General features: G+C 40.3%; 1 protein-coding gene across 5 annotated transcripts in view; it reads left to right on the top strand.

Annotated features, from left to right (window-relative positions):
* Efa6 (Exchange factor for Arf 6) overlaps positions 1-27,850 on the top strand; it is a 366,073-nt gene that overhangs the window by 237,416 nt on the left and 100,807 nt on the right. For 3 of the 5 annotated variants that reach the window (XR_010861133.2, XM_067154852.2, XM_067154853.2), the window contains exon 4: positions 8,814-10,264. Coding sequence is in view for 4 of the 5 variants with exons in the window: in XM_067154852.2 (XP_067010953.2) it covers positions 8,814-10,264 (1,451 nt within the window). In the remaining variant the exon portion in view is untranslated. The remainder of the gene's footprint in view (positions 1-8,813; positions 10,265-27,850) is intronic. The other 2 variants (XM_067154854.2, XM_067154856.2) reach the window with 2 other exon arrangements.

Genomic DNA, 27,850 nt, shown 5'->3' on the forward strand with positions numbered 1-27,850 from the left:
ATTATAAAAAGGGCAAGAATTTCCAATCTAATTGAGTAATTGCCACTTTTCTACAAAAAGGCTGAAGTTACAATTATCCTGCGACATATGCATAATGAGCTAGCTGCTAGGCTCCTTTAAACAAGAAACATCATCACCATCTAAGAGTGAAGCCCTGCTTAATCCAACATTATATAAAATAAATATTGTTCATATGAACTGATTAGGTGGCCGACTCTAATAGGGGCGACTATGAGGTGGATTGTCTTTACTCATTTACGATTACAAATTACATTTTGAAAAAGTAGTCAGTAAAATTATTTTACAGAACGCTGATCTTCAAGAAATCACTAAATTTTTTTCGCATTGGGTGGAATGGGACAAAAATATGCAAGGAAAAGATACTTTATTTTGTGGGTTTTTATTTTCCTTTATAAAAACATTAAGAGGCTATCACTCGGTGAGACTGAACATGCTACCTTCGAACTTTCCAAGTAATAATCTTTTCCCATAATTTTCATTTTGATTAATGACATTGTTTAAAATCTTTGCCATTTTCTTGACACATAAATTAGTTGGTTCTAGAATTCCCATCGCCAATTCTCGACAACTGCGTTTACTGAAAGGACGCCCTACAGGGGTACTTAAAATACCTGTGTTTAATTTTAAGAATATCATTAGAATAAGGATGAGGATAAGGAGAGGTATCACTGATGAATGTTAACGTCTAGGACAAAACTAATGATATTTAGTATAGTAATAGTTAAATAATTATAAAAGGAAAATGTATCAAACTTGAACGAATTGCAATAAAAGAGTGCTCTCTCCCTTATTCCCGGACGATTCGGAACTAGGGGTGGGAGTACTCCTATTCTATTCCACTGGTTCTGTTGTAGAAGTACTGAAAATGTTAACGGCATCATCTATTTCTTCCTCCGTTTCTGCTTCCAACGATGTATGTCAGTAGAATGTAAGGATTGCAATGTTATTTCAAGAAGTTACAAGTAAATTACTGCGGGTGTCACCCTCTTGAGCCGAGTGCGCAATGAGCATATACGAGGATCATTTAATACGGCCACTATCAGTGAGTGGAGGAGCAGCAGTTGCACTGGTACGGACACGTACAACGTCGAGATGATCATCCCGTTAAGAGAGCTCTTGCAGTCGAGGAACCGAGGAGAGGAGAGCAACATGGTAGCGTACAGCCGAAAAGGCCTTGAACAGAAACGGCATTCCAGTGTCGGAGGCATCCAACCGCAGGGAGGACTCTCTAAGGATCAGAAGAGCCGACCCTGAGTGATGCTTGGGAGTGTCCATTGTGGGTTCACATACGGCCAGGAAAGAAGAAGAATAAAATTACTGGTAAAAGTTACATTTTGTAAAAAGTACAAGTAATTCGATCACAGCCCTACTCTGTCCTCAGGTGTGTTCTTATTCCCTTCTTTGAGTAGCACTGAAACCCAATAATTTATTTACAAGGTATATATATTTACACTAGTCAGGGCGTTGTGACATGTCACTGCCATCGATCTTTAGCCAGCTACGAAGCCTCGAATAAGGATCTTCCAACAAGTGTCCGTGAAATATGGCCAAAGTATCTGAAGAATACTCGGTTGAACTTGTCCTTGAGCCTGTCCTTGTCCTAAAGCGTTGGGCCGGTATTCCGTCCAAGATCTGCACAGCAATCGACGGTAGACCTACATTTCCAGAGCTTGTATCTTCCTCCTGGCAGCTGTTTCAGCGGTATGCATGGCGATCGGAAATATCACTGCATTTATCAGCTCCATTTTCGTATTCTTGGAGATACTCCTGTCCCAGGGCAAGGCGTCTCCTTACCTCAACTAAGCAGCCTCCCTTGTTCGAGTGTGTTCCCGCCCTGTCATGTTCATGTCTTTCGTCTTGCTCTTGTTGATCTGCCTGGCACATGTCGTTATGATGAATAGTGAGAAGATGTTACTGTGTAGCACCTGTCCAAAAATATAGCTATAATCGTACAGATAGGTCAATATATGTATCTGTAGACATGAAATGAAGCGAAGTAAACACAGTTTGTTGCACCTTTCTTGTGAGATTACTACTGTTACCACTTTTCCCTTCTACTTCATTCTTCAGCATTTTAACCCCCTCCCCTACTTTTATCTGCGTTTTTGAAAGATTAGACAGAATCATTTTTCTCTGTTCCAACAGATTTTCTTGGGCGAAAATTGTGATAAAATGAAATGCTTCCAATGTGCCCCAGACTCATCGAACGCAGAAGCCATCAAGCAGGCCCAACAATTACTCAATGACGAAAGACCTCTAGTTGGAACCTTATGCAGTGCGTGGCTACAAGTATTTGCCTGATGTGATTCAGAGTTTGGAAGAAGTTGATGAGTATTAGGGGGAACCTTGATGGATTTGCCAAAGACAAATTCCAGTTAAATTTGAAGAACAATCCAGATGTGGAAACCTTTGCAACTTTGACTGAACTCCCTTTACGACTGCTGACAAGATGTACTTCATTGGTTTCTGTAGATGTCGAGCGGAGTCTCTCTCATCTACTGAGGTCAGAGCGCCAGCGACTTACTATCAAAAACATTGAAATGTTGTGTGCAATCCAGTATAACAAGTTTATTATTAGAACCCACTAAATGGGATAAGGAAAGTTCATGTAAGTGTTTTGTACCTTAATACACGTGATTTCAACAGCACGTTTTTTGCATGTATTTTCAGAACCCCTTTTCCCCCTTTCTGACTATACTTTCCACCGTAAAATCCTTCCCCTAATGATGAGTGTTCGGGCACCCACTCTGAAGACGCCTTGCTCGTGATGTGTTCAGACTAGTTTTCGTGTTGTCCCACTACAACCCGAGGAGTTTTGGGGTATTTCAGTACAGACTATTTCAGAGAAAATGCAAAGATATCTTGGCAAGTGCAAAAATCGTACAAAGTCTCCGAAGAAATATAGTATATATAATTAATTTCGTGTGACTATTTCTAGCCGAGTGCAGCCCTTGTAAGGCAGACCCTCCGATGAGGGTGGGCTGCATCTGCCATATGTAGGTAACTGCGTGTTATTGTGGTGGAGGATAGTGTTATGTGTGGTGTGTGAGTTGCAGGAATGTTGGGCACAGCACAAACAACCAGCCCCCGGGCCATTGGAATTAACCAATGACGGTTAAAATCCCCGACCCGGCCGGGAATCGAACCCGGGACCCTCTGAACCGAAGGCCAGTACGCTGACCATTCAGCCAACGAGTCGGACAACAAATATAGTAAATAATATACAATAAAGTAGTGTACCATAATTTAAACACCTTCATGCACGTCTCCACAAATTAAAAAAATTATCAGATGTTACACTTTTACTGTATGGCTGTTTGGCTGCAATAAAAGTATTATGTATTTATTTATATTGATACAGCCAACTGTGGGCTACGGTTGTACAAGCTTACACCTCTTTGTTTACATTCTAACCAAAGGTTTTTCTTCCTCACCCTCCTTTTCAGCAGTTCTTGCGCCGAGATGTTCCGCGTTTAGCAGGTTCTTTCTCTGGATCATCCCTCAACCTCGCAACTTTCTTCCTAAAGACGGTCCTCCCCATTATGTCCTCTGGTCGTATATCATTTACACTTTGTACACTTCCTTCAGTCAGCGCGGATGAGGTTTTCATTTCTCCTCTAAAGTGAGCAATTTGTGCGCCAATCTGTGCGGGTTCATTCTCTTCGGGTGACCGTAAAATGTTAACCTTCGTATTATTATTATTATTATTATTATTATTATTATTATTATTATTATTATTATTATTATTATTATATTTCAATTGCTAGATTATGTCCAGGAGCTTCTTATACAAGTTGTCCACTAACAAAACTGAGAGGCCAGTTCTGAACGTCAGATGTAAACTATCGTAAGTGACATTTCACTAAGTTTACACGAGAGTAGAAAGAAGCTGCTGAAGCACATATTTGGCTACCTTTAAGGTAGGTCGAATCGACAGTTCTGACCATGGTAAACTATCGTAAGAGCTGGTTTTCCTTGCACAAAGCTTATCTTCATTCCTGCGTAACATACACATACGATAGTGTACCCATAAGAAGACACAATCAAAAATGGTCACATCCGATTAAAACCCCGAAATCGTCGATCCCCTGTGGGTGGGGGATGTAGGCGAAGAAACATCCGCGGTATCCCCTACCTGTCGTAAGAGGAGACTGAAAGGGTCGACCGAGGGATGATAAAATTAGACCCATGAGACTACTTGTGATTAGTATCATTATGTGAAGAACACCACGGATTTGGCTGTTGCCCGTGATCGGTACCATTATGTGAGGAACGCCATGGGTCTGCGTATCGTGTGGTTACTACCACTATGTGAGGAACACCACGGGTTTGGCCGTTGCCCGTGATTGGTACCACTGTGTGAGGAACACCATGAGCCTGTGTTGCGTGTGGTTACTACTACTATGTGAGGAACACCACGGGTTTGGCTGTTGCCCGTGATTGGTACAGTTATGTGAGGAACACCATGGGAGTGCGTTGCGTGTGGTTACTACCACTATGTGAGGAACACCACGGGTTTGGCTGTTGCCCGTGATTGGTACAGTTATGTGAGGAACACCATGGGAGTGCGTTGCGTGTGGTTACTACCACTATGTGAGGAACACCACGGGTTTGGCTGTTGCCCGTGATTGGTACCATTATGTGAGGAACACCACGGGTTTGGCTGTTGCCCGTGATTGGTACCACTATGTGAGGAACACCATGAGCCTGTGTTGCCTGTGGGTGGTCCCATAATGTTTGATACACCGTGGTTCTACATTAGTATCACTGTTTGGGCGACACCATGAGTATGTGTGGCCTGTGCTTAGTTCCACTATGATGTGAGGTTCACCACGGGAATACCGGCGCCCGTGAGTAGTCCCACTATGTGAGGAGCATCAAGGATCTGCGTTGCTTGTGAGTGGTGCCCTTATGTGAGAAACACCATGGCATTTTGGTACCTGTGTGTGGTGTCATTGTGTGTGACATACCGTGGGTCTACATTACCTGTGATTAGTACCACTGGAGGAGGAACACCATGGTTCTGCTTACCAGTGTATGAGTGGCCGGTGACCTGGATTTTGGACTCCTTTGGACAAGCATGATCTCGGAAAATAAGGAACTGTGAATTGTATCCACTTATTGTTCTGGATTCATGATCTTTCATCATCATTCGTTTTAGATTCCAGTCACTGGATACATTTTGAAGTTTTAATTATCGTGTCATTCCGTTGCACCTCTTACCGTTAAGGTCCGATAATCTAGCTGCTAGGCCCCTCTAAACAACGATTATCATCATCATCAAAATCGTCGTTTTTGCATTTGCGATAGTTTACATCTGACGTCCAGATTTGCCCACCTAGCCCACTCCTAGAACCACCACTGCTTCTTAAGTCGTAGTTTACTGTCTTGGAGCCATGACATCATAATGCTTCGCTCCTTCCCTCTGTCTGAGAATCTAAACTTGATCTGAGATATTAACAGATGTGAGATGAATAAAACTCCGAAAGAATTGGCTTTATAATGTGGATTAAATACAAGAAACACAATTTAGGCCGTGTTGAAACGAATGAAGGCTGCATGTTTCCTAGGATCATGTCAACTTTGACAAAAATGGCTGACCTGAACATACACCACCGTCTAATAGAAGTCTCGGATGTTCTATATGAATGTTAATTATAGATTCTCAGAGACCCTGGCGCGCATAGCTCTTTGATTTGAATTTCGCCTAAGCTCCACAAACAGTATAATATTTCTTATCTGTTGCTGACACACTCTTGTGTTCGTTAATTTGCGATCGAGAAATCGTAGTAGTAGAAGAAGAAGAAGAAGAAGAAAACTGAGAAAAATCCTGTGGAGACGACATTTCGGGGCTAGATTGGCTTTGATCTGGTGCTTTAAGTTAGCCTTTCATTTGTTCTTCCTCACCAGACGAACTTGTATATGGGTATAGTGGAATTGTATAGGTTATTTACTTTCCCCAGAAAGTTTCGAAAGTTTTTTAAAGGTATTTGTGAATGCGGATCCTTCAAAGCAGACGAAAGAGTTCTTTGATGTTCATTCCACCTAAGAAGTAGGGTTAAGTTCAGATCGTCAGTTCAACCGAGAGGTAAGTTGAACATATTTACCAAGGTTTTTGCAGTTTGTCAAATGTTCAAAGTCTTCGACATGTTGCGAATAAAAATGTAAGTTTACATTTTTAATTATGGCCAAGATAACTGCTACTTTTACGTACTATTATGCTGCAATATGGCGAATTCTCCAGACCTGTTTACTTTCCTTTTTGAGACAAGTGTAAGGTGATCACGGGTTTTATTATTTTTTATCCAGATGCAGTCGGATTCCTCGCAGTATACAATATTCTAATCTAGGTCCCTTTATCCTGCGGATAGGTGTGGTAGAACACATCGACGGTATTTCCCGCCTGCCGCAAAAGGCGACTGAAAGGGGGTTTACGTAGCGCATACCTATCTGCGAAATGTCACTGTAATATTTGTACCAAATGGAACATAATAATTGCTTTTACACAAATAAAGTCGAAAATCTGCTGTAAATTAAGAAATAGTACGAAATATTTTACTTGCAGAGATGATACGGATACATACTTTACTACCTTACAACTTTTTTCTGCTACGTCGCAGCGTTTCCGTATGTGTTTTGTTTGTCTAACACTTTCGTGTGTGATGTCTTCGCTCACTGAAGTAGTTTGCATTAATTAGGTGTCGTTTTCTTCATGTTGCTCATTCGTTTTGTGCCCTAACTCATTCATTAAATGATATATTTATTGGTCCAGGGATCATGCTATTTTCCTTTCAACAAAAAAAAGTAATATATTTATTGGTCCAGGAATCATGCTATTTTGGTGTTTGAACTGCCCGCGCTAGTCATATGGACAACGATAATGAGAATTCACAGACATAGCACTCCCATTCGTCGCCCTGGACCTCAAGAAAGAAACAAAAGACGGCACGAGCAGCGGAATTCAACATAAGGGAGTCCTGTCTACAGTCCATAAGTACGTATACATATTTCTCTAGATATTTCGCTAGTAACGACGGTATTTCTTAATTTGCCGCAGATTTTTCACTTCATTTGTGTAAAAGGAATTATTTGAGACAAATATTACGGTGACATTTCGTAGGTAGGTATGCGCTACATAACCGAAAGGGGCCCTACAAACAGACTGTCAGTTCGGGAGTGTTGGATGGCGATCACGGGGCCCGTAGCCGAGTTCTGGCATTACTTCCACTCCCTTGGGCCAGGCTCCTCGCTTCTGACCTCCATTGGTCAACTCTTGTTTGCTTCTGATCTCGACGGTATTAGATTCGCGAGGCCTGGAGAGACTTTAGTTTTCACGTCCTTCGCCTGGCCCTTTTTTTCTTCGAAGGGTCGGACCTCTTCATTTTTTGCTGTGGAATACACGTTTCGTGTTGTTCGTTCGTGTAGAATTTCGAGCGTCACACGAGATTGTGTGGTAAGTCCAGCTTCATAAATTCGTAACTATAAACGATGTGGTTAATATACGTTTAGAAAGGCGAGGGATGGTTTGTTAAATTAGTGTCAATAATCGATGACGTCATGAGTGGTGGGGGCCCGCCAGATTGCGATGTCGCAGTAAAATTAGTTGAGGTCGCGGCTCCGTGGTGCGAGGTAGCTAGTGTTGCGTTACCACTAGTGACCAGGTCAGTTCTCCGGTGTGCAGCAGAATAACAGATATTTGCAAATTGTATATTTTTCACAAACTTCAAAGTATCATTTGTTCGCACCACTAGAACTACAATGGACACCTACCACGCCAGAGTAGCACTGTCGTATGTGTTGTCTAACGCTCTCCGGCCCAACACATTGTTTATTCCTCAGTCCATTATGCACCTCCTTCTTCTCTTCGCTGTGAAGTATGCAATCAGGTTTTATTGAACGTTCCCAATAATATTCGTCGTCTTGAATGTGATTTAGGGAGTGTGCCCAAATTCTATGATTTTGGTAATGATTTGACTTCTCTGTGAACAGTGCTCGTGAGAAGCTTGTGTAAGATGAAAGAAGTCGTCTTTATTCCATTCACGGATATGAATCACAAAACCACAAGCGATCTTTTGTCTTTTAAATCCGTTTTCATGGATTTCGGGATAACACGGAATGATTTCAATGCCACCCACTCGCGGTATCGTCGAACCTACTCGTTCCCTGTTTCCTGAATGTCGTGGACAGCAGTTGAATTATTTCAGTGCCGTTTACTACTTCACGATTTAAGGATTTTTTTTCCCTTTCCTCTCACAGTTTTTCAGGCCTCCGTTCTCCAAATTTTGTGTGAAGTAGTTATCACACCTCTTTTTCTCATTCATCCAGGCTTTTCACTTCTTTCCTATCCGACCTTCTTGGTCAACACTTATTCCCTTTTACGTCTTTCGTGGCTCTTCCCTTTCTGCTGCTGATATCTTAATTCTGTTTTTCTTATGACTGGTATTAAGAGAGGATGGTTGCCCACTTGCGCTTCCTCTTAAAACAACAATCACCACCAGATTTCACTTCGCCTAACTTTCAGCAGTCCGTTTGCGATTAATAAATGTTGCACCAAATGTGTTGCCTCACGGAACGCGTTGGGTCATATCCGTTGCTCCTCGGTATCATCAGTTAAATGTGGAGAAATAAGAATTATTATAGTGCAGAAAATCGTAAAACACTTTTTCCTAGACATAAATTAAGACGGCCCTTTTAGATGTTAACAGTATCAAGAAGTCGGAAGTTTTCATTTCAGTTATCTGATATATTGTTGTGTCACCTGGAAGTAATGCTTTGTTTTGGTTCTGTTGCAGATCCTGTGATAAAAGCTCGGGTGCGGCATCACCTGACGTCACAGAACGCGGACGAGGATGCGAACGAAGAGGTCTCCTCTAAGCAGGACAAGTCTAAGAACAATGGGCGTGCGGAAAGTAACGGCACATGCAGCTCGGAGTTGGAGGCACTCTTACCAGCCAGTACTTCCGTTCAAGACAGTTTCGAGGAAGGCGAGCGGCTACAGTGGGAGCCCCTGTCTAGTGCGGCGAGTGACAAGTTCTCTCGGCCACGCCCGCCACGCTTTGAAGCTTTCATGATGACGGGGGAACTGATCCTAAATCTGTCTCGGACTCAGCAGAGTTCCGGCCTTCTCCCCAAGCATCAAAAGAAAGTGGACAGTCTGAGATACCATCACCACTACCACCATCACCACCACAACTCGGTACCCACAAGTCCCAACGAGATGGAGATGGGGCATCGCAATCACCACCACCACCACTTCAAATCGGCATCGGCACCTCCCGCAGAAACCACCTCGGCCGGTACTTCTCCCGTAGGCTTGAGTAAACGTGATAACGGTATCTGTACGCAACCCAGTTGTGCAGTCGCTACGTCTTCGAGTGTGGACAGTAAAGGGGCCGCATCGTTCCCCTACCACGTGGGTGGAGGTTTCGTGCGAACGTCGCGCTCCGAAGATCATTTACAGTTTCAAAAAGACTCGTCCATGAGTGCAGTGGATATTGACATTGACGAAGACGTGACGTCGTCTCTAAATACGTTACTGGACACACGACAAGACAGTGGTGGTAGTAGCAACAACGTGGGCCACGAGGAGACTCCTGGCACGGGCACGCACGAGAGGATAGTGTGGACTTACAACGCGCCTGTCGCCTCGTCTCCTTCTAATTCAGGTTCAGACAATTCCTGTTGTATCTTATCGTCAGCAGCCTCCAGATCCGCCTCGTCTGGCACCTCGTCGGAAGGCGTGAGCCCGCAGCGCTCCCTGTCGCCGGCGTCCCCCACCTCCGTTTCTTCCTCGGTCATGTCGAGTAACTCGAGTTCCAGAAAGCTGCCGATAGTGGCGTTGTCGGGCCCCGCCGGAGACACCCCGTACTGCCAGCAGCAGCAGCAGCAGCAGCCCAACGGGGACCTGTCGCAGTCCGAGGCCGTGTCCAACATCTCGAGTCCAGACTTCCAGGAGGAAGAGACGCTGGACATCCTGAGCTCAAGAGACCTCATGGAAGTGAGTGATCCCAGTGACAGTGACTCTACCTTACTCGTGAGCGATAGGACCGCCGCCAACAAGCACCAGCAGGACGAACATAGGATCGTGATCCAAGTGAAAGGTCCAGATAAGGACGGGACGAGGGAGGGTGGGCCCGCCAAGGAACTGGACCTGCTGTACAGCGGACTGAGTGCCCAGCCCCCTTCCAGGTCGCCTTCCAGTCTTAGTTCGGGCAACGTTACCCCTGAGCTGGTAGGGTACCAGGTATGCCCCTCAGTTCTCATGTTTTACAGGTGCCACACCACTGGACACTCTCATCCTTACTTTACAGATGTGTTAAGGCTCTTACAGTCTGCAAAATTAACTTCTCTTCTTGCTTTGTAGCTTGTTCCTTACTCCTTCTATTTTCTTCTCATGTCAATCCACAGAGAAAAAGAATCTCATCATATTATTCTCTACCAGGAATAATTGAAGAGTTCTCTGATGGTTAAAGAAGTTTACAAGTATGTTATAACTCACAAATTAGTAACATATAGTACATACTGAAGAAATGTTAAGTACTGAGCCCACACGGATGGTGAACCGATAGGTGGGGGGTGAGTATCCCACCGGCGTCAGTCTGTACTTACAACTCCTCTTCGGCATGTGAACACAAATGAATTGTTTTCTGTTTTCATACAGGGGAGTTAAGGTTTTTTTTTCGATAGACATCTCTAGAATTCAATTAATCATTTCAAACAAATCTTTATTATTTCATTTTAGGTTTATTGGACTTAGAAATTGCTAAACACAATTCAAATGTAATAACAACAGTTCTTAAAAGAAGGGAAGTGTGATGGTTCCAAGCTAATTTAGTTAACATTTTACAAAATGCGACTTCAATTAAAATGATGTTTGTCGGCTCCTTTGTCCCATTTCATGATATGGGGTCGGGGATGAGGAGAGATGTTTTTACTGCCAACCTCAGTTGAGAAGCTAAAAGAAATTGGGGAAGGAGGTGGCTGTGGAACTGACCTGGATTGAAAATGGAAAAATCACAGAACACCATGTGAGGACAGCTGAGCTTGGCTCCATAGGCGTAGCACATTAACGTGCATGGCCACTCCACTCGCTGCAAATTTAACTTAATAGTTAAGAGAAATTAAATAAAATTGTTCCAATTTATTTATACTTTATTTTACAAAATGTTTACAATTATTTACATTAAAACAGTACCGGTTTCGAACTGTAAATAGGTCATCATCAGCTGTTGGTGAACCTGCTTAATAGCGATTGTGCATAATAAAACGGACAACAGTACAGACAATGAAGCTGATAGATTATAGTTCCAAGTTATTTAGCAAACAGCTAATATAAACAAATACGTAACTCGTCCTGCTGTGTTCTATATTAACGGTAGAATGTAATACGTCAGTGATGAGCAGCGAACTCCTCTGTTAATAGACTCGGCTTTCATTGAATTGTTTGTGTCAGTCATTGGAAAAGTAACGTCAAAAATCTGCTAATTTTAAGTTTTTCGCGTCAGTAATCTTCAGGTTCTCCCTCTAGAATGTGTGTGATGAGACTCCTTTTCTCTTGGATTGCAACTTGCTTGTTTGCAGCCACTCAGAGAACAAATTAGAGGTTTCCAGAGTTGTGACATTGACTCACTGAGCAAAAGAGTTTGATATGTTAAGAAGACCAAATTTGAAGGAGGGGAAAACTGAAAGAAAAACTTGGAAAGAAACTTGTTTAGTAATATCTTTCATCAAAGAGACTTGTGTTTTGGTAGAGGGTGCTCGTAGAAGTTAAGTTGTTTGCCTTGGGTAGAGACTGCTCATGTCTCGCATACATCGCTATGTTACCAGTTTGCTTAGAGATTCCAAGCGTTTCAGAGTCGGTGGTGGAAACGACATCCTCGTGGGCTACGTAGCTCAGGTAGTAAGGTGCTGGCCTTCCAAGCTGAAGTTGGCGGGTTTGATCCCAGCTCAGCCTCGTGTTGGTAGACTTACTGGCACGTTAAAGAACTTCTGCAGGTCAAAATTCCGGCACCTCAGTGTGAAAGTAGTTAGTGGGATATAAAACCAGTAACATTATTATTAGATCAATTCATGAAAGATAAAATATCTCCGGCTAGGGACGAGAGGAAACTGGAAGTGCGCAGTGATGATTTTTGTTAGTTAAGAAATTGGGACACGCTATATTGTCAGTGTTCTCCCCGGAAATTTTCATCAGCTGGGTGGCAGGAATGAGTAGTGGGGCGGAGAATACTACGTAAAAATTGAATATGAAAAATTTTCAATTTATTTCCCTCAGGACATTAACAATAATATCAGACAGGTAACTGCAAAATTAAACTATTTTAGTGTTATCTCGAATAAGACGTAACAGAGTATTTTGAATTTCTAGTGTTCTACTGCTCCTTCATAATGTAACAACGTGCTTAGGCCTACCACTCGGTCGCTGTGGACATGTGGAGTCGCATGCAGGTTTGTGACATAGAGGGCTTGCATGATATTCCACGCTAATCCAGACACCGCTTGCGCATGACACTACGAGGTAGTCAAGTTAAGCATTTCAACTCTGATGTAATTGATGCAATTACGCTGACAATAATGATTTATCATCTAAATTAACAGTTTATTTACATGTTAATTGGGGGTATCCAATGACTCAAACATGTAGTCTATCAATATTATGTAACTAGCATATTTCTAGGTTATAATAGCCGGGCGGCCCGTAAAAAGGTCCTAGGGAGAATACTGATTGTAATGGTTTGGGTCAACATGGGGACTTGATTGATGACACTTCTTCCTTTCTCTGCTGGATCCTGGATTCTAGATCTTTTTGTTGTAGAATAACTTGTTTGTAGGCAGGAGAATAATACGGTAATAGACTTGGGTGGCAGTGGGTTGACTCCCCTATCCTCTGTTGGCATGACCCTGTATTTACTGTAGCGTATTAATCTTGGATGATCTAACAGTAACCGTAGTTTCCAACTGTCTGTCCTATTAGTCGTTGTGCAGCATGGGTACGTCTTTATTACCTAGAAGTGATAAATGAGAGCCTTGGAGAAAGGTTCATCAGTGACATGTGATGTGGACTAGCCACTGAAGAGTTGATCTAACACTTAGTGCTCACTCATGTCGCACAGTTTTGTGCCAAAAGTGCCAAATCCTTACAATTGCAGAGTGTTGGATAAACCTTCTCAGTTTCTTAGTTGTTAAAATTAGTCACTCGATTCTTATTTTGGCAGCTGTCCAGTATTCCATTCCCTCTTTGAGTATTTCAAAAATGTAATTTGTGACAAGTAATTTAAACTTTTTTGAAAATGTTTGTTTCTATGTGGTAGTCCCAAAATGGTACTAAACAGAATGTTTTAGAACTAGTATATAATAATTGATAGGAATGTAATGTGTTATTTTGTAATCTATAAAGAAATTAGCTTAGTACTACACTTTTTGAAATAAATGGCTGTGATAAAAGACAACTTTAGTTACAAGAATGGAATGAAACATAATTATTTCACATTAGCAGAACTGCAATCAGTCAGTCACCACTGATCTGCATTTAAGGCTGCCGCTCAATTGTTTGCCCATAGCTCGTAATGTACGCATCGTTGTCTTGTAAGCTGTAATTTTTGGTCGCTGGTAATTAAATGAGTTTAGTTATTGTAAATACCTCTTTGTACACTCAAGTTTGGTAAACATCTACATAAAAATGTCTGCTATCTTGACATTGGTTTAGATATTGAAATTATTGTAGGTATGTAGGGTACCAGCTATTAAGGTTGCCAAATTTGAACTCGATTGGTCAAGTGGCTTTTACATGAAAGAGCATGAAACAGATAAACATTCAGCTGTGTATATTCGTGAGGGCAACATTCACATTTATCTCTGCTTGGCAACACACTTGCACACATTTCTTGGTTTTGTCACTGGAGCAGACTCTACACGGTCTGGCCTGCCAGTCAGCAAATTTTATAATAATGAATTAGTATGAAGAGCTTGTTGTCGTCGCAATTAGTTACCTTCTTTACATCAAACAACACTTATTTCAAGCATGTTCAGCTGTCACTCGCGCCAAAGAAAGGAAGTTGAAGGTTCATACGATCAGCGCCATCAAGGTAAACAAAGTGTTGATTAATTATAGCAACATTTTTGAGCATTGATACAAGAAACATTGGCACTCAGGGAGTCAAATCCAAATTTTAACAACTTCTCATTTTGATCAAGTTTTGTATATTATTACACAGTTACAGTTACTGAATAAAATAAGTTACTCAAAGGTGAACCTGACTACTTCAGTCTTAGTTAATCGTCGTCGTCATCCGGAAGAATGAGCCCATAATTTCAGTTCTGTTTCATTTTGTTGGTCAGTGAACGGGTGCAAGACTTCACTACAGTAAACTTCTGAATCTACCGCGCTGTTAAGAAAGATCAGCCCAATAATTCGTGAACGACACGCCAATCTTTTTAGAATGAAGTTGTGTTTCACGAATTGCATGTGGATTTTCAGGTGTCCAGGGTTGGGTATTGTGACTGTTTATGAAACCAGTTAAGTGAAACCAAGTTCATCGGTAAAAGAATGTTCTAACACGTCCTTTCCATGATGATTCACAAATCGCTGAGACCACTTGCAATAAAAAATCCTCGTCTCTTCGTCCGCAGACTTCAACTCCTGAACGACATTAAATTTATCCTCTTAAAGATTTACCTCCTTTCTTGCTACGCGATGCGCTGTGAAGATGGAATCGCCAGTCTGCTGTGCCAGTTTAAGCATGGATTTACACGGACTTTTAAGGAGCCAGTCAGAAATATCCAACAGTGTATCTTCCGTTAACATTGGTGGTCTAACGCTCTTCGGAGCATCGAATACTGCACCGCAGCTACGGAATTTACGTATAAAATCTCGTACAGTATCACACTGCTCTAAAAATGCGTTGGAAAACCGTTCACGAGATCTTTTTTTTCACTACGTCCATGAATTTGACAGCTTCCGGGAAAACCCACTCCATTAAAAACGTTCGCTCCTCTGTAGTAAGCACGCTGCTGACCTGGAGCGTGGTCAAGACACGCGGTATCACCGCCAGCCCAAGTCACTGCGGAGACTCATTTCTAACGCACTGTACTGCAGTGAAGAGTAGCAATGAGTCATGAAATAATTTCAGAACATCTGACATGAGAAGATACAAGAGTTCTTGAGATTCGTTTGTGAGAATGGATTGGGTTTTATGTTATCATATTTTCATCGAGGCGCTGGTGCTGGAAAGTGTTTTACCGCACAAAACTGGCCGTCGCAGAAGGTGACTTTCCTTCAAAATCCTCTGGTTTGAAATAGGATGAACATATTGTGCAGGTAGTAGGATGACAAGTATCATCTCTTGAACCACCGGCTTCCTTGTTCCTCTCAGTCAAGGTTCATGCGTCAATATTGGTAAAAAATAATTCAGGTCTTTTTGCATATCTCAAGTACATTTTCGCCTAACACACTGGTAGAATCTTTTTCGTAAATCATCATCTCCAGCTTGGGATATCATGCTGCCAAGGTTTCTAGAACTGTCAACTATGTGTAGAGGTTAATTTCTGCTTGTCCTTGTCCTGACCAAAGTCTTGCTTTTTGTGACACTAATCTTCATTTCAAAATTTTCTATTTCCTGGTACCAAAGGTTTGTTTGAATTTGCATTTCCGCTTCATTTTCTTCCCAAATTACAGTGTCATAGTTTTTAGCTACCCCGTAGTTATTCTTGTTGATGATGATTATTGCTTAAAGGGGCCTAACATCTAGGTCATCGGCCCGTGGTTATTCTTAACCCTGTCGCTTTCAAGATCTCAGCTGATGGATGTGTGAAAACTTTCAGTCATATTTATATCCCACTATGCACACATTTTTTAAAATTGCAATACAGATATCAACATGAAACTTTGTTAACTTATGGAGTATATATCACTTATTATCACTGCATGTAAGTCGTGTCCCTAAACCAGAAAAGTTCAGTTAAAAAAATAACAAATGCGTAAACAAAGTTACAAGTTTCAGATTTTGATCGTTTAGAAGTAATTCTGAAAAATGGTGTTCAATGCACAAATTTGTGATTGGTGTTAGTAGAAAGGTCATACTATTGTTTACTAGCGTGCTAAATATAAAGATTCTGTGTGCATTAGATCCAAGGATAGATTAAATTGTGTAAAGTGGTGTATCAATGAAAAAGTCTGCTATTTTGTATAAAATACGCATTTCTTACTGGAAGTGCTGGATTATTATCATCGTCATGAACGCTTTCTGATTATGACAAAGAAACATAATCACTTGAATAATTGTCAAGATATTCAGTGATATCGTCTTCGCCATGTCGGAAGCGATAAATAACTAGGCCTAACTTAAGTGAACTATATCCGACTAGGCTTACACTACGCACCTAATTACCTAAGAAAACTATTTAATTAATGAACTAGTAAATAAACTAAACACAATGCATATGGTACTGTTTAATTTCACTATATAATCAGTATAATCAACAAAAACGGAGAGAAATGCTCGCATGTTTGCAGCCAGCCATGACGTACACAAGACACCGAACTGCAGTGAGCACAGGTTTATAAACTCTAAGAATATCGATAAATACGGATAGTCTGCAGTTCCCGCAGAGTATAACGTGAGTTAAAACTGTGCTCTTCTTATTCCATGAAAAACTGCTGCTATCTGGCACGTGAATAATTAAATAATAATAATAATAATAATAATAATAATAATAATAATAAAGGCGGGTAACGGCGGATCGTTACCGTGACTGTTTTCGCAGGACCTGTGGGTAACGATAGATCGTTGCCTTGAGTGCCAAAGGGTTAAGATTAATAACAAGAGGGACAGTACACTTTATTGCACAATATTCCTTATAAAATGGGGATGTCATTTTAAATGTCCTCACTTGAACTGGTTACTTTTTCAAGTTTTCCTTAGATTTCTTTCCTGGCTGTCCTGTAAACACAACTGACCCCTTCTGCTTCTTTTTTCTTATCACTGTTGTTTGATACTTCTAACTCTTTCGTTTTACCTCAAGAGTCACTGCGCCATATTTACAACATGCCTAAGATTTCTTCAATTCTTTTAAAAATTCCGTTGTCCATTTTGTTTACCTTTATACAAAACCTTTTAGTTGTTTTGGTTGATATATCGCAATTGTCACCATTTTTTACTCTTAAAAATATTGCTGAATTCAAAACTTCCATTGTTTAGTATTTTTACAAGCAGATCAGCGACTACTTGCAGTTATTTCATATGGTAAAATGACAAGTTCCTGTTTTAACAGGACCATCGTAATATTGGTAACAAACAGAAACACGATGACATATCAATGTGGGAAGAGAGGACGAGCACAACCTCCACATCCTAGTTCTTCTCAGTTCATGAGGGAAGTGTGAATACAAGAGTAACAGCAAGCAACTTGGGGATCCCACGATACCAGTCTTCACATTTTTTTTTTTTTTTTGCGATTTCAAGAACATGACTTTAGAGCTAATATATTTCCAGGACCTCTATCACTTTGTTCAGCTGCTTTTTAATATTGTCGTTCAGCTCATCGAAGAATTTCATTACCTTAATTGTGTACATTAGAGGAAAGTGTTGGAGAAATGTTCTTTCTTTCCTCTCCTCAAGAAAAAACAAAAAACAAAACAAAAACAGGTTCTTGTAAGGAAATGACTGTGCAGAGTAGCCCTTAGAGTTGTTGAAAACAAACTGTGTTTGTGGCTTTCTCTCGAAGATTTGTGATCTGTGATCCTTTTGCTGTAGTTTGAAGTTTGTTATAGCTTTTGCTGTAGATTTGAGACAGTTGTGTAAGTTGCAGAGGTGTCATTTGATGGCAAGTCATTAACACATATAGAAATGCTACAAATATGCTAGATATTTTGTGTATACGACGGTTTACTATTTTACTGTGTTGTACAAGTTTATTCACAGATAGAACGTTGCGAGTACTTGGGAGAGTTGTTTTAAGCAATGGAAGCAGTTATGGGGGAGGTTCACTTTACACTTGTTAAAATTTAGTTAATTTCAAATATGTATAGCTCAACAACAAAAACATATTTATTACCTTTTATGAAATAATTTCCAAATTTTTATAAAGGCTAGTAAATAAATATCGAAGTGGGGCGATGCAGGTAAAATTACGTTAGGAAATGGAAAAGGAAGTAGATGAATATTGTTACTTGGGTAGTAAAATAACTAACCCTGGCAGAAGTAAGGAGGATATAAAATACAGACTAGCACAAGCAAGGAAGAGCTTTCTTAAGAAAATAATTTGTTCTTTTATTGATGTAGGTATTAGAAAGATGTTTTTGAAGACTTTCGTCTGGAGCATGGCATTGTATGGAAGTGAAACATGGACGATGACTAGTTCAGAAAGGAAGAGAATAGAAGCTTTTGAAATGTGGTGTTACAGAAGAATGGTGAAGGTGAGATGGATAGACCAAATCACGGATGAAGAGATACTGAAACAAATTGGTGAGGGAAGATCGATTTGGCTAAATTTGGCGAGAAGAAGAATGATAGGACACATTTTAAGACACCCAGGACTTCTTCAGTTGATTGTTGAGGGAAGTGTAGGCAGTAAGAACGGTATGAATATGACAAGCAGATGTAGGATGCAGCAGTTATGTAGAAATGAAATGGTTAGCAAACGATAGGGTGGCATGGAGAACTGCGTCAAACCAGTCTGTGGACTGATGACTCAAAAAACACAACACAGTAAATACCCGGTGAAATTCATATTATTTTTCATCAGCTACATGGGGTTTGCCCTGTAAATACAACAATTAATTGACTTATTTTGCTGACATGATTTAAGGGGAATGGTATATGGCACGACCTTCAAAAAGTAGTAGTTTTATCTCAGCCTCTACAGCATGCACAGCTATGAAACATTACATGTTTAAAATAGAATCATATATTTCATAGGCACTGTAAAACTTACTAATTAATGTAATAATTTGACGATGTTAATAATTCCCGCATGGACGGGTTGTCATCTTGATACAGATTTGAAGGAGAAAATCAGGCATGTCCGTATAAATGAGATCAGAGTAAGTTTACACATCCTGCGAATTATACAAAATGGTGGCTGTTTAGATGCCAGGGCCATGTTGCTGTTCAGAATCACATATACGAAACTGAGCACTTCCAGAAATATATTTCCAAAATTAGTCATTTTAAATGACATGTGGCCTCTGTAGAGGTTCTGCTGTATGCCTTTCAAGTTGACGTCCACGGGCGACCTAGGCCTTTTCTGTCTATTGTTGAAGATGGCACAGAACACAAGAGTCTCCGAGCCAGGAGAATTAACCAATAGATGCTAAAATCCCTTACCCGGCCGGGAATCGAACCCGGGACCCCAGCAGTTAGCCACGGAGCCGGATTATTTTGTATTACTTCAGTATAATATATTTCAGTGCAGATAATCCATGTCAGTGTCCAACTATCAACCCTAGGTACATGACTGTGGTTAGTTCAGAAGTTATGAGTAGGGCCTGTGTTTTCGCCCTTACCTCTTTAATAAGGTTGCAACACACGTTTGTGTTGTATGCCCGTAAGATCCTAATGTGTGGATCTTTGTGGAGCTACCAGTTATCTTGATTGCACATGATACATGTAAGTTATAGAACTGTTCACTTGGGGGCCTCTTGACGAAAGGAATGGAATCCACTATTGTCTGAAAAGAGAGAGAGGGGGGGGGGGGGGGGCAAAAAGATAAGTCTAGTGAAAAAAGAAGTTTTACTTCTCGTCACCTTTCTGCCGCTAGTGAGTGTATACCGAAGTTGCTTTGTGAGGTCGTGTGCCCTATTCATTTTAAATAGCGCAACTTATTCGACATGCCAAAATATTCTTAAAAACAAGTCTAATACGGCAGCGGATTAGAGAAGATGTTAATTTCACTACTGTTGGAAAACTAATTTTTGTCAAGCCTGTAAAAAAAAAAAAAAAAAAAAAACAACATATCTATATACGTCTCAAATATATTTATTCATATAATTTTTAAACATTTCTAAAACAATCAAAGGCAAATCTGAGATAATAAAGGACTTTCATAAAACTCTAAAAATCGGACCCTGGTTATGAGGGAAATGAATAGAATGAATGAATAGATAGTTGCAATAGTAGTCCCAGAATAAAAATAAGGGTGATAAACATAAAACAGATAATTACAGGCCAGCCAGCTTGACATGTGTTACTTATAAGCTCCGGGAAAGCATTCCTTCTGATTATGTCAGACACGTTTGCAAAATTACTAACTGGTTTGATAGAAGGCGGTTCATGTTTTCGGAAGGGTTATTCTAGCGAGGCTCTGCTTGTAGGATTGCAGCAAGATATCATAGATATTATAGATTCTGGTGGTCAGATGTTCGATAAATTTTCAGGTTCTTTGAAATCATTTAAGTAAAAGCTAAGTAAACAATTGATAGGGTACCTGCCACCTGGGCGACAGTTCTGAATGCGGATCAGTGATGATTGAATTGCTTAATGTAGTTTGTGCGAAATGAGCTATAACGTTTTGTGAGGCACTTGACCTTTCACCTTTTTCCTTTTTAATTCATAACATCAAAACTAATGCAGATATTTACAATATTCATTCACCAGAATGTACAGCTATATTTGTGTTAAACATTCAAAACTATTTCGAAAAATAGATTTTTTGGAAGTATGCCGTTCCCCGTAAATAATGTACTCTAGAATCTCTAAGATATTCCTTCAGAATTTTTTCCTGGATTGGTACCTTTCAAAGTAGTTTATTGAACTGTTAATCATGTTTAAAGTTCAATCATTTGTGTCAAACAAAGGAGCCTAGAGCTTGTTGTTTATATACGCTAACATGTCTTCAGTAGTTCTTGTATTACGGCATAAACCACAAAATGAGCTACAAACGAATCATGACAGAGTGGCACATAGCAGACTACCTTTACAAGCGTGTATTTGAATTAGCAGGGAAAATACTGTTTTCTTCAGATTAATGAGGATAGTTTTTATTACAAATAAAAATGAATTTTAAAACATAATTTTTTTGCCCTTAAATGTGTATCTGTCCCATCCTCTTGAACTGTGATTTGGAAAATAAGACTACGATTCGCCGTAGTGTTTGTATCATTGTCATCCTCTAGTATAACAGGTTGGAGGTTACGGCCTGTTCTTGTTCCTACTGTCATCCAGTGTGAGGCGATGTAGTACGTGCTGCGTTTCCTCCAACGCGTTACTGAGTTCATGCTGTAATGTCCGCTAACGGCAAATACGCTGTACATCTCGGCCCTTAATATATTAATGTGTTCAGTGATTAACTAGTGTGCATGCTGTGTGATATGCTGCCATGTTCTGTGTTCTGTACAACCCCATTTTGGTCTCTTGACTTCTTGAACTCTGAATGAAGAGGATTCAGTCGTTTTTGGTAGGGTAAGGACTTGCCTGGTAAGCTGGTAGACAGTAACTCACCAAGTAATGAAGTTTAGCGCAGTCGAGTTGTACTGACCTTTTGTGTGTGAAGGTCAACTGTGTAGTTTCTTACGAGCCTAACGGAAATGGCCCTGGTGATAAAATATTGTAGGGTCTTATTTCTATAACTTTATGACCATACAGTGTAGTGTGTATATATGTATACATATATTTAACCGGGAGAGTATGAATACTACATGACATCTAGGACAAAATAATCAGCAGTAGGATGTGTGCAGTAATTTAGAAAGATTACAGTAATGCCGTAAACCTTTTAAATGCAATATTCCGAAAAGTTGTTTCCAAAATGAACCAATTTCGCATCGTTAACATTGATGCTTTCATGGCCCGTACTTGACATGATATGTGTCAAGAAAACACGGTCAAACTCATCACATCGTTCATGAAGTGTCTTTCTGAATTCTGTATGACGAGTGTTTTGTAAGGATTAGTCAGTGTTCTTACCGAATATAAAGCATGGTTGACTTACCATGGTTTTACTGCAATTAGTGACTTTGTAGCAGTCATACTTTACAGCAAATAATTGGGGCAGCTCCTTGTAAAGATTATTCGTTGCAATCTTACGAGGACAATTAAAATTTCGCTGTTCTGTATTCACCTTTTATTTATTTATTTATTTATTTATTTATTTATTTATTTATTTAAGGCCACTCAAGAGCCTCCGTGGCTCAGGCGGCAGCGCGCCTGCCTCTCACCGCTGGATATTGAGGTTCAAATTTGTGCTGGACAAAGCGGAGGCGGGCAGGTTTTTCTCCGGGTACTCCGGTTTTCCCTGTCATCTTTCATTCCAGCAACACTCTCCATTAACATTTCATTTAATCTGTCATTCATTTATCATTGCCCCAGAGGAGTCCGACAGGCTTCGGCAGCCGACACATTTTCCATCCTCGCCGCTAGATGGGGGGCTTCATTCATTCCATTCCTGACAGGCTGTGTGGATTTAAGGCCACTCACGTGAAAGATGCATGTTTGTAGTGTTACGTATTAGTGGGCGGTACGTTTGATGCTGAGAAACTCTACTATTTGCAACACTTTGTAACGGTGGGAAACTTCTGGTTACCATATGTAAACTACGCAGTAGAAGGCGGTGATCGTGAAGCAGCTCTGTCACCGTTTGGAGGTGCTGGGTTTCCCGAAAAATCTGTGGACGGTAACAGAGAGAAAGGTTAGGGAAATTCATAAAAGTTACTCAAAAGAAAGAAAGAAATTATTTAAAGAACTCGTATATTATTTTCAAGGAACCAACAACAATAAGTGACCAAGCATATATTTCCTATTTCTTACTCTTTTAACAAGTCTTCTATCACAATCACTACTGATTTGCATTTAGGGCAATCGCCCAGGTGGCAGATTCCTTATCTGTTGTTTTCCTAGCCTTTTCTTAAATGATCGCAAAGAAATAGGAAAATTATTGAACATTTCTCTTGGTAAGTTATTCCAATCCCTAACTCCCCTTCCTATAAAAGAATATTTGCCCCAATTTGTCCTCTTGAATTTCAACTTTATCTTCATATTGTGATCTTTCCTACTTTTTTAAAGACATCACTCAAACTTATTCGTACCGAGCTCGATAGCTGCAGTCGCTTAAGTGCGGCCAGTATCCAGTATTCGGGAGATAGTAGGTTCGATCCCCACTGTCGGCAGCCCTGAAGACTGAAGATGGTTTTCCGTGGTTTCCCATTTTCACACCAGGCAAATGCTGGGGCTGTACCTTAATTAAGGCCACGGCCGCTTCCTTCCCAATCCTAGTCCTTTCCTGTGCCATCGTCGCCATAAGACATATCTGTGTCGGTGCGACGTAAAGCCAATAGCAAAAAGAAAAAAAAAACTTATTCGTCTACTGATGTCCTCCCACGCCATCTCTCCACTGACAGCTCGGAACATACCACTTAATCGAGCAGCTCGTCTCCTTTCTCCCAAGTCTTCCCAGCCCAAACTGTGCAACATTTTTGTAACGCTACTTTTTTTGTCAGAAATCACCCAGAACAAATCGAGCTGCTTTTCTTTGGATTTTTTTCAGTTCTTGAATCAAGCAATCCTGGTGAGGGTCTCATACACTGGAACCATACTCTAGTTGGGGTCTTACCAGAGACTTATACGCCCTCTCCTTTACATCCTTACTACAACCCCTAAATACCCTCATAACCATGTGCAGAGATCTGTATCCTTTACTTACAATCATATTTATGTGATTACCCCAATGAAGGTCTTTTCTTATATTAACACCTAGATACTTACAATGATCCCCAAAAGGAACTTTCACCCCATCAACGCAGTAATTAAAACTGAGAGGACTTTTCCTATTTGTGAAACTCACAACCTGACTTTTAACCCCGTTTATAAACATACCATTGCCCACCGTCCATCTCACAACACTATCGAGGTCACCTGCAGCCGCTGACAATCTTGTAACTTACTTATTACTCTGTACAGAATAACATCATCTGCAAACAGCCTTATCTCTGATTCCACTTCTTTACATATATCATTGATATATATAAGAAAACATAAAGGTCCAATAATACTGCCTTGAGGAATTGCCCTCTTAATTATTACAGAGTCAGATAAAGCTTCGTCTACTCTAATTCTCTGAGTTCTATTTTCTAGAAATATAGCCACCCATTCAGTCACTCTTTTTTTTAGTCCAATTGCACTCATTTTTGCCAGTAGTCTCCCCTGATCTACCCTATCAAATGCCTTAGACAGGTCAATCGCGATTCAGTCCATTTGACCTCCTGAATCCAGGATATCTGCTATATCTTGCTAAAATCCTACAAGCTGAGCTTCAGTGGAATGACCTTTCCTAATCCCAAACTGCCTTCTGTCAAACCAGTTATTAATTTCACAAACATGTCTAATATAATCAGAAAGAATGCTTTCCCAAAGTTTACATACAATGCATGTCAAACTGACTGACCTATCTATCTCAGGTAGCTCACTCAAATACACAAATAAAATGAACCAACCTAATACAAGTTTTGTAAATCGAAATAAGCTAGACCACTATAGCTCATTCCACGTTAAGAAAACAGTGTTGCTCTTATGGACCTACAAGGAGTGAACATCCCCTCTGAGACACCCATAATTCCTCGTGATTAACGGATATTATACTGTACTTCGTAATATATTATGAAAAACAGATAAAAAGGATGTGGTATTTCTGCCCGTGAGTTATTAAAATAACTACATAACATTTTCTTTTTCATAAATATATTCGTAGGGTGAAAGCACCATGGCAGGAACAGCCATCGCTTCGTGACCTTCCTTCATTTTCCTTCTGTGTTGCTCTGATACAAGCCTCGCGTAGTAGTGCTGGGGACGGAGCGGAGCAGTTGTTGTGACGTCATCACCCGGTAGTACCGAGTGAACTACCGAGTGAATGTCCTGACGCGGGACGTTTAAACACGTTATAGGTATGGCACTGCGAAGGTATTGCATCCCCCTATTAATACCCTTCTCTCACAACGTAACAACTGTAAATAACTGCATATATATGCATTATTATTGTTATATACGTAACTGCTAGGGAGTAGGAGGTAGTATGTGGAATAAATGTTAGTAACTCGTATAGTTAACTCATTCGAATAGTGAAACAAAGTATGGCGCATACCTACCGAAAGGGTTTGTATACAAGGGGATTGGAAGTTAACAATTAACAATTATTTCGTAAGTTCATGTGATACGGTACACTGTTAATGAGAAGAATAACCTGAATATAAAGAATCTTATCAGAATATAATGAAAAACACTGACATAATTTCATGTACAGGATGAAAAAAGTAATTACGTAAATGAACGTTGACTGGAATGTCCTTTGCAAATGTGATTACAAAACATATCTGACAACATACTACTACACGTCCCAATGCCAAACAGCTATCAGTAGAATGCTTCTATAAATACACTTATTATATTATATTATATTATATTATATTATATTATATTATATTATATTTGATGTGCCACCACCCGTCGCGTATGTGCGGCCACAAAACTTGCATTTTGCGTGTTTCCTATTATCAGTGATGTCAAAAAACTGCAGGCATCCGATGGTTTTCGTGGCATTTGTGGAACAACGTTCTGTAAAAATTTCTTTAAATTCCTTTAAATATTCTAAAAATATAACTGCTATCTACGAATATGTTTAAATATCACACTAACACCACAAATATAATCTAACACACTTTACATTATCTACAAAACATAACAAGCGTAGGAAATATATACGCACATTCGAAACACACAGATTGAATACAGGTACTTTCGTAGGTGTGTTGTGCGCTACACTGTGCTCTAGAGGTGGGGACGGAGCGAGTAATACCGATGAGTAATCCGGTTGTAGCGGTAGAGCGCATCACCGATCCCCTCCGCTTACAACTGCGAGTACTCGCGGAGGACCTGAGCACAGTGTAGCGCACAACACACGTACGAAAGTACCTGTATTCAATCTGTGTTGTTTCGAATGTACGTATATATTTCCTACGCTTGTTATGTTTTATAGATAATGTAAAGCCTGTTAGATTATATTTGTGGTGTTTTTTTTTTGTTTTGCTAGTTGTTTTACGTCGCACCGACACAGATAGGTCTTATGACGACGATGGGACAGGAAAGGGCTAGGAGTGGGAAGGAAGCGCCCGTGGCCTCAATTAAGGTACGGCCCCAGCATTTGCCTGGTGTGAAAATGGGAAACCACGGAAAACCATTTTCAGGGCTGCCGACAGTGGGGTTCGAACCTATTATCTCCCGAATACTGGATACTATTTGTGGTGTTAGTGTGATATTTAAACATATTCGTAGATAGTAGTTATATTTTTAGAACATTTAAAGGAATTTAAAGAAATTTTTACAGAAAGTTGTTCCACAATGGCCACGAAAACCGTCGGATGCCTGGCAGTTTTTTGACGTCACTGACAATAGAAAACACGCAAAATGCAAATTTTGTGGCCGCACATACGCGACGGGTGGTGGCACATCAAATATAATATAATATAATATAATATAATATAATATAATATAATATAATATAATATAATATAATAACTGTATTTATAGAAGCATTCTACTGACAGCTGTTTGGCATTGGGACGTGTAGTAGTATGTTGTCAGATATGTTTTGTAATCCCGTTTGCAAAGAAGGACATTCCAGTCAATGTTCATTTACGTAATTACTTTTGTCATCCTGTAGATGAAATTATATCAGTGTTTTTCATTATATTCTGATAAGATTCTTTATATTCAGGTTATTCTTCTCATTAACAGTGTACCGTATCACATGAACTTACGAAATAATTGGTAATACATTACTTTTCTGTTAACTTCCAATCCCCTTGTATACAAACCCTTTCGGTAGGTATGCGCCATACTTTGTTTCACTATTCGCATGAGTTAACTATACCAGTAACTAACATTTATTCCACATACTACCTCCTACTCCCTAGCAGTTACGTATATACCAATTATAGTGAATATATATGCAGTTATTTACAGTTGTTACGTTGTGAGAGAAGGGTATTAATAGAGGGATGTAATACCTTCGCAGTGCATACCTATAACGTGTTTAAACGTCCCGCGTCAGGACATGTACTCGGTAGTTCACTCGGTACTACCGGGTGATGACGTCAAACAACTGCTCCGCTCCGCTCCGCTCCGTCCCCAGCTCTACTGTGCTCAGGTCCTCCGCGAGTACTCGCAGTTGTAAGCGGAGGGGATCGGTGGTGCGCTCTACCGCTACAACCGGATTACTCATCGGTATTACTCGCTCCGTCCCCACCTCTATCGCGTAGTCCGTCGCTCCGTGAACCGCCGGCAACTCACTGCTGTAGTGAAGTCATCTACAATGTTTATTTTATTTGTTGCATGTGTGTTTTTAGGCTTGTCTTGTGTTGAGTGAGAGTTGGTTGTATATTGCACAGTATTTGTGTGTGCTGTACAGACGTCGTCACTGAATATTTTGCTGTTGTGGTGTGCAGCGATACGTCATGGCATAACTTGTACTGATAAAAATATGCCGTGTGTTTTATTTGTGCTTGGTTTTGTTATTTAGCTGTTCTTTCTTAAGCGTATTTCTATTTTACCATGTTTTACGACGGCATTTGATTTTTACCATTGTTCTTGTGAGCGATACGACAGCATAGTAGTACCCCGCGTTGCCTGGGAAAATTTATTAAATGCAATTAAGTGCACCCTCACCCCTTGAGCCAATAAAAACATAATATTTTTACATTTTCTTCCCCAATTTGCCTTACACTTCAATGCTGAGTTTTTTTTTAGTGTGCCGTAGTTTACCTCTGATTCTGTACAAATAAAAATAGTCCCTGTAAACCCCAGTCCCTTTTAGTTCATAAAACTAATTTACAGCTTAGTTTCTTCCGCTT

The sequence above is a fragment of the Anabrus simplex genome, chromosome 10 (genome assembly GCF_040414725.1).
Source record: "Anabrus simplex isolate iqAnaSimp1 chromosome 10, ASM4041472v1, whole genome shotgun sequence".
Taxonomy (NCBI): Eukaryota; Metazoa; Arthropoda; class Insecta; order Orthoptera; family Tettigoniidae; genus Anabrus; species Anabrus simplex.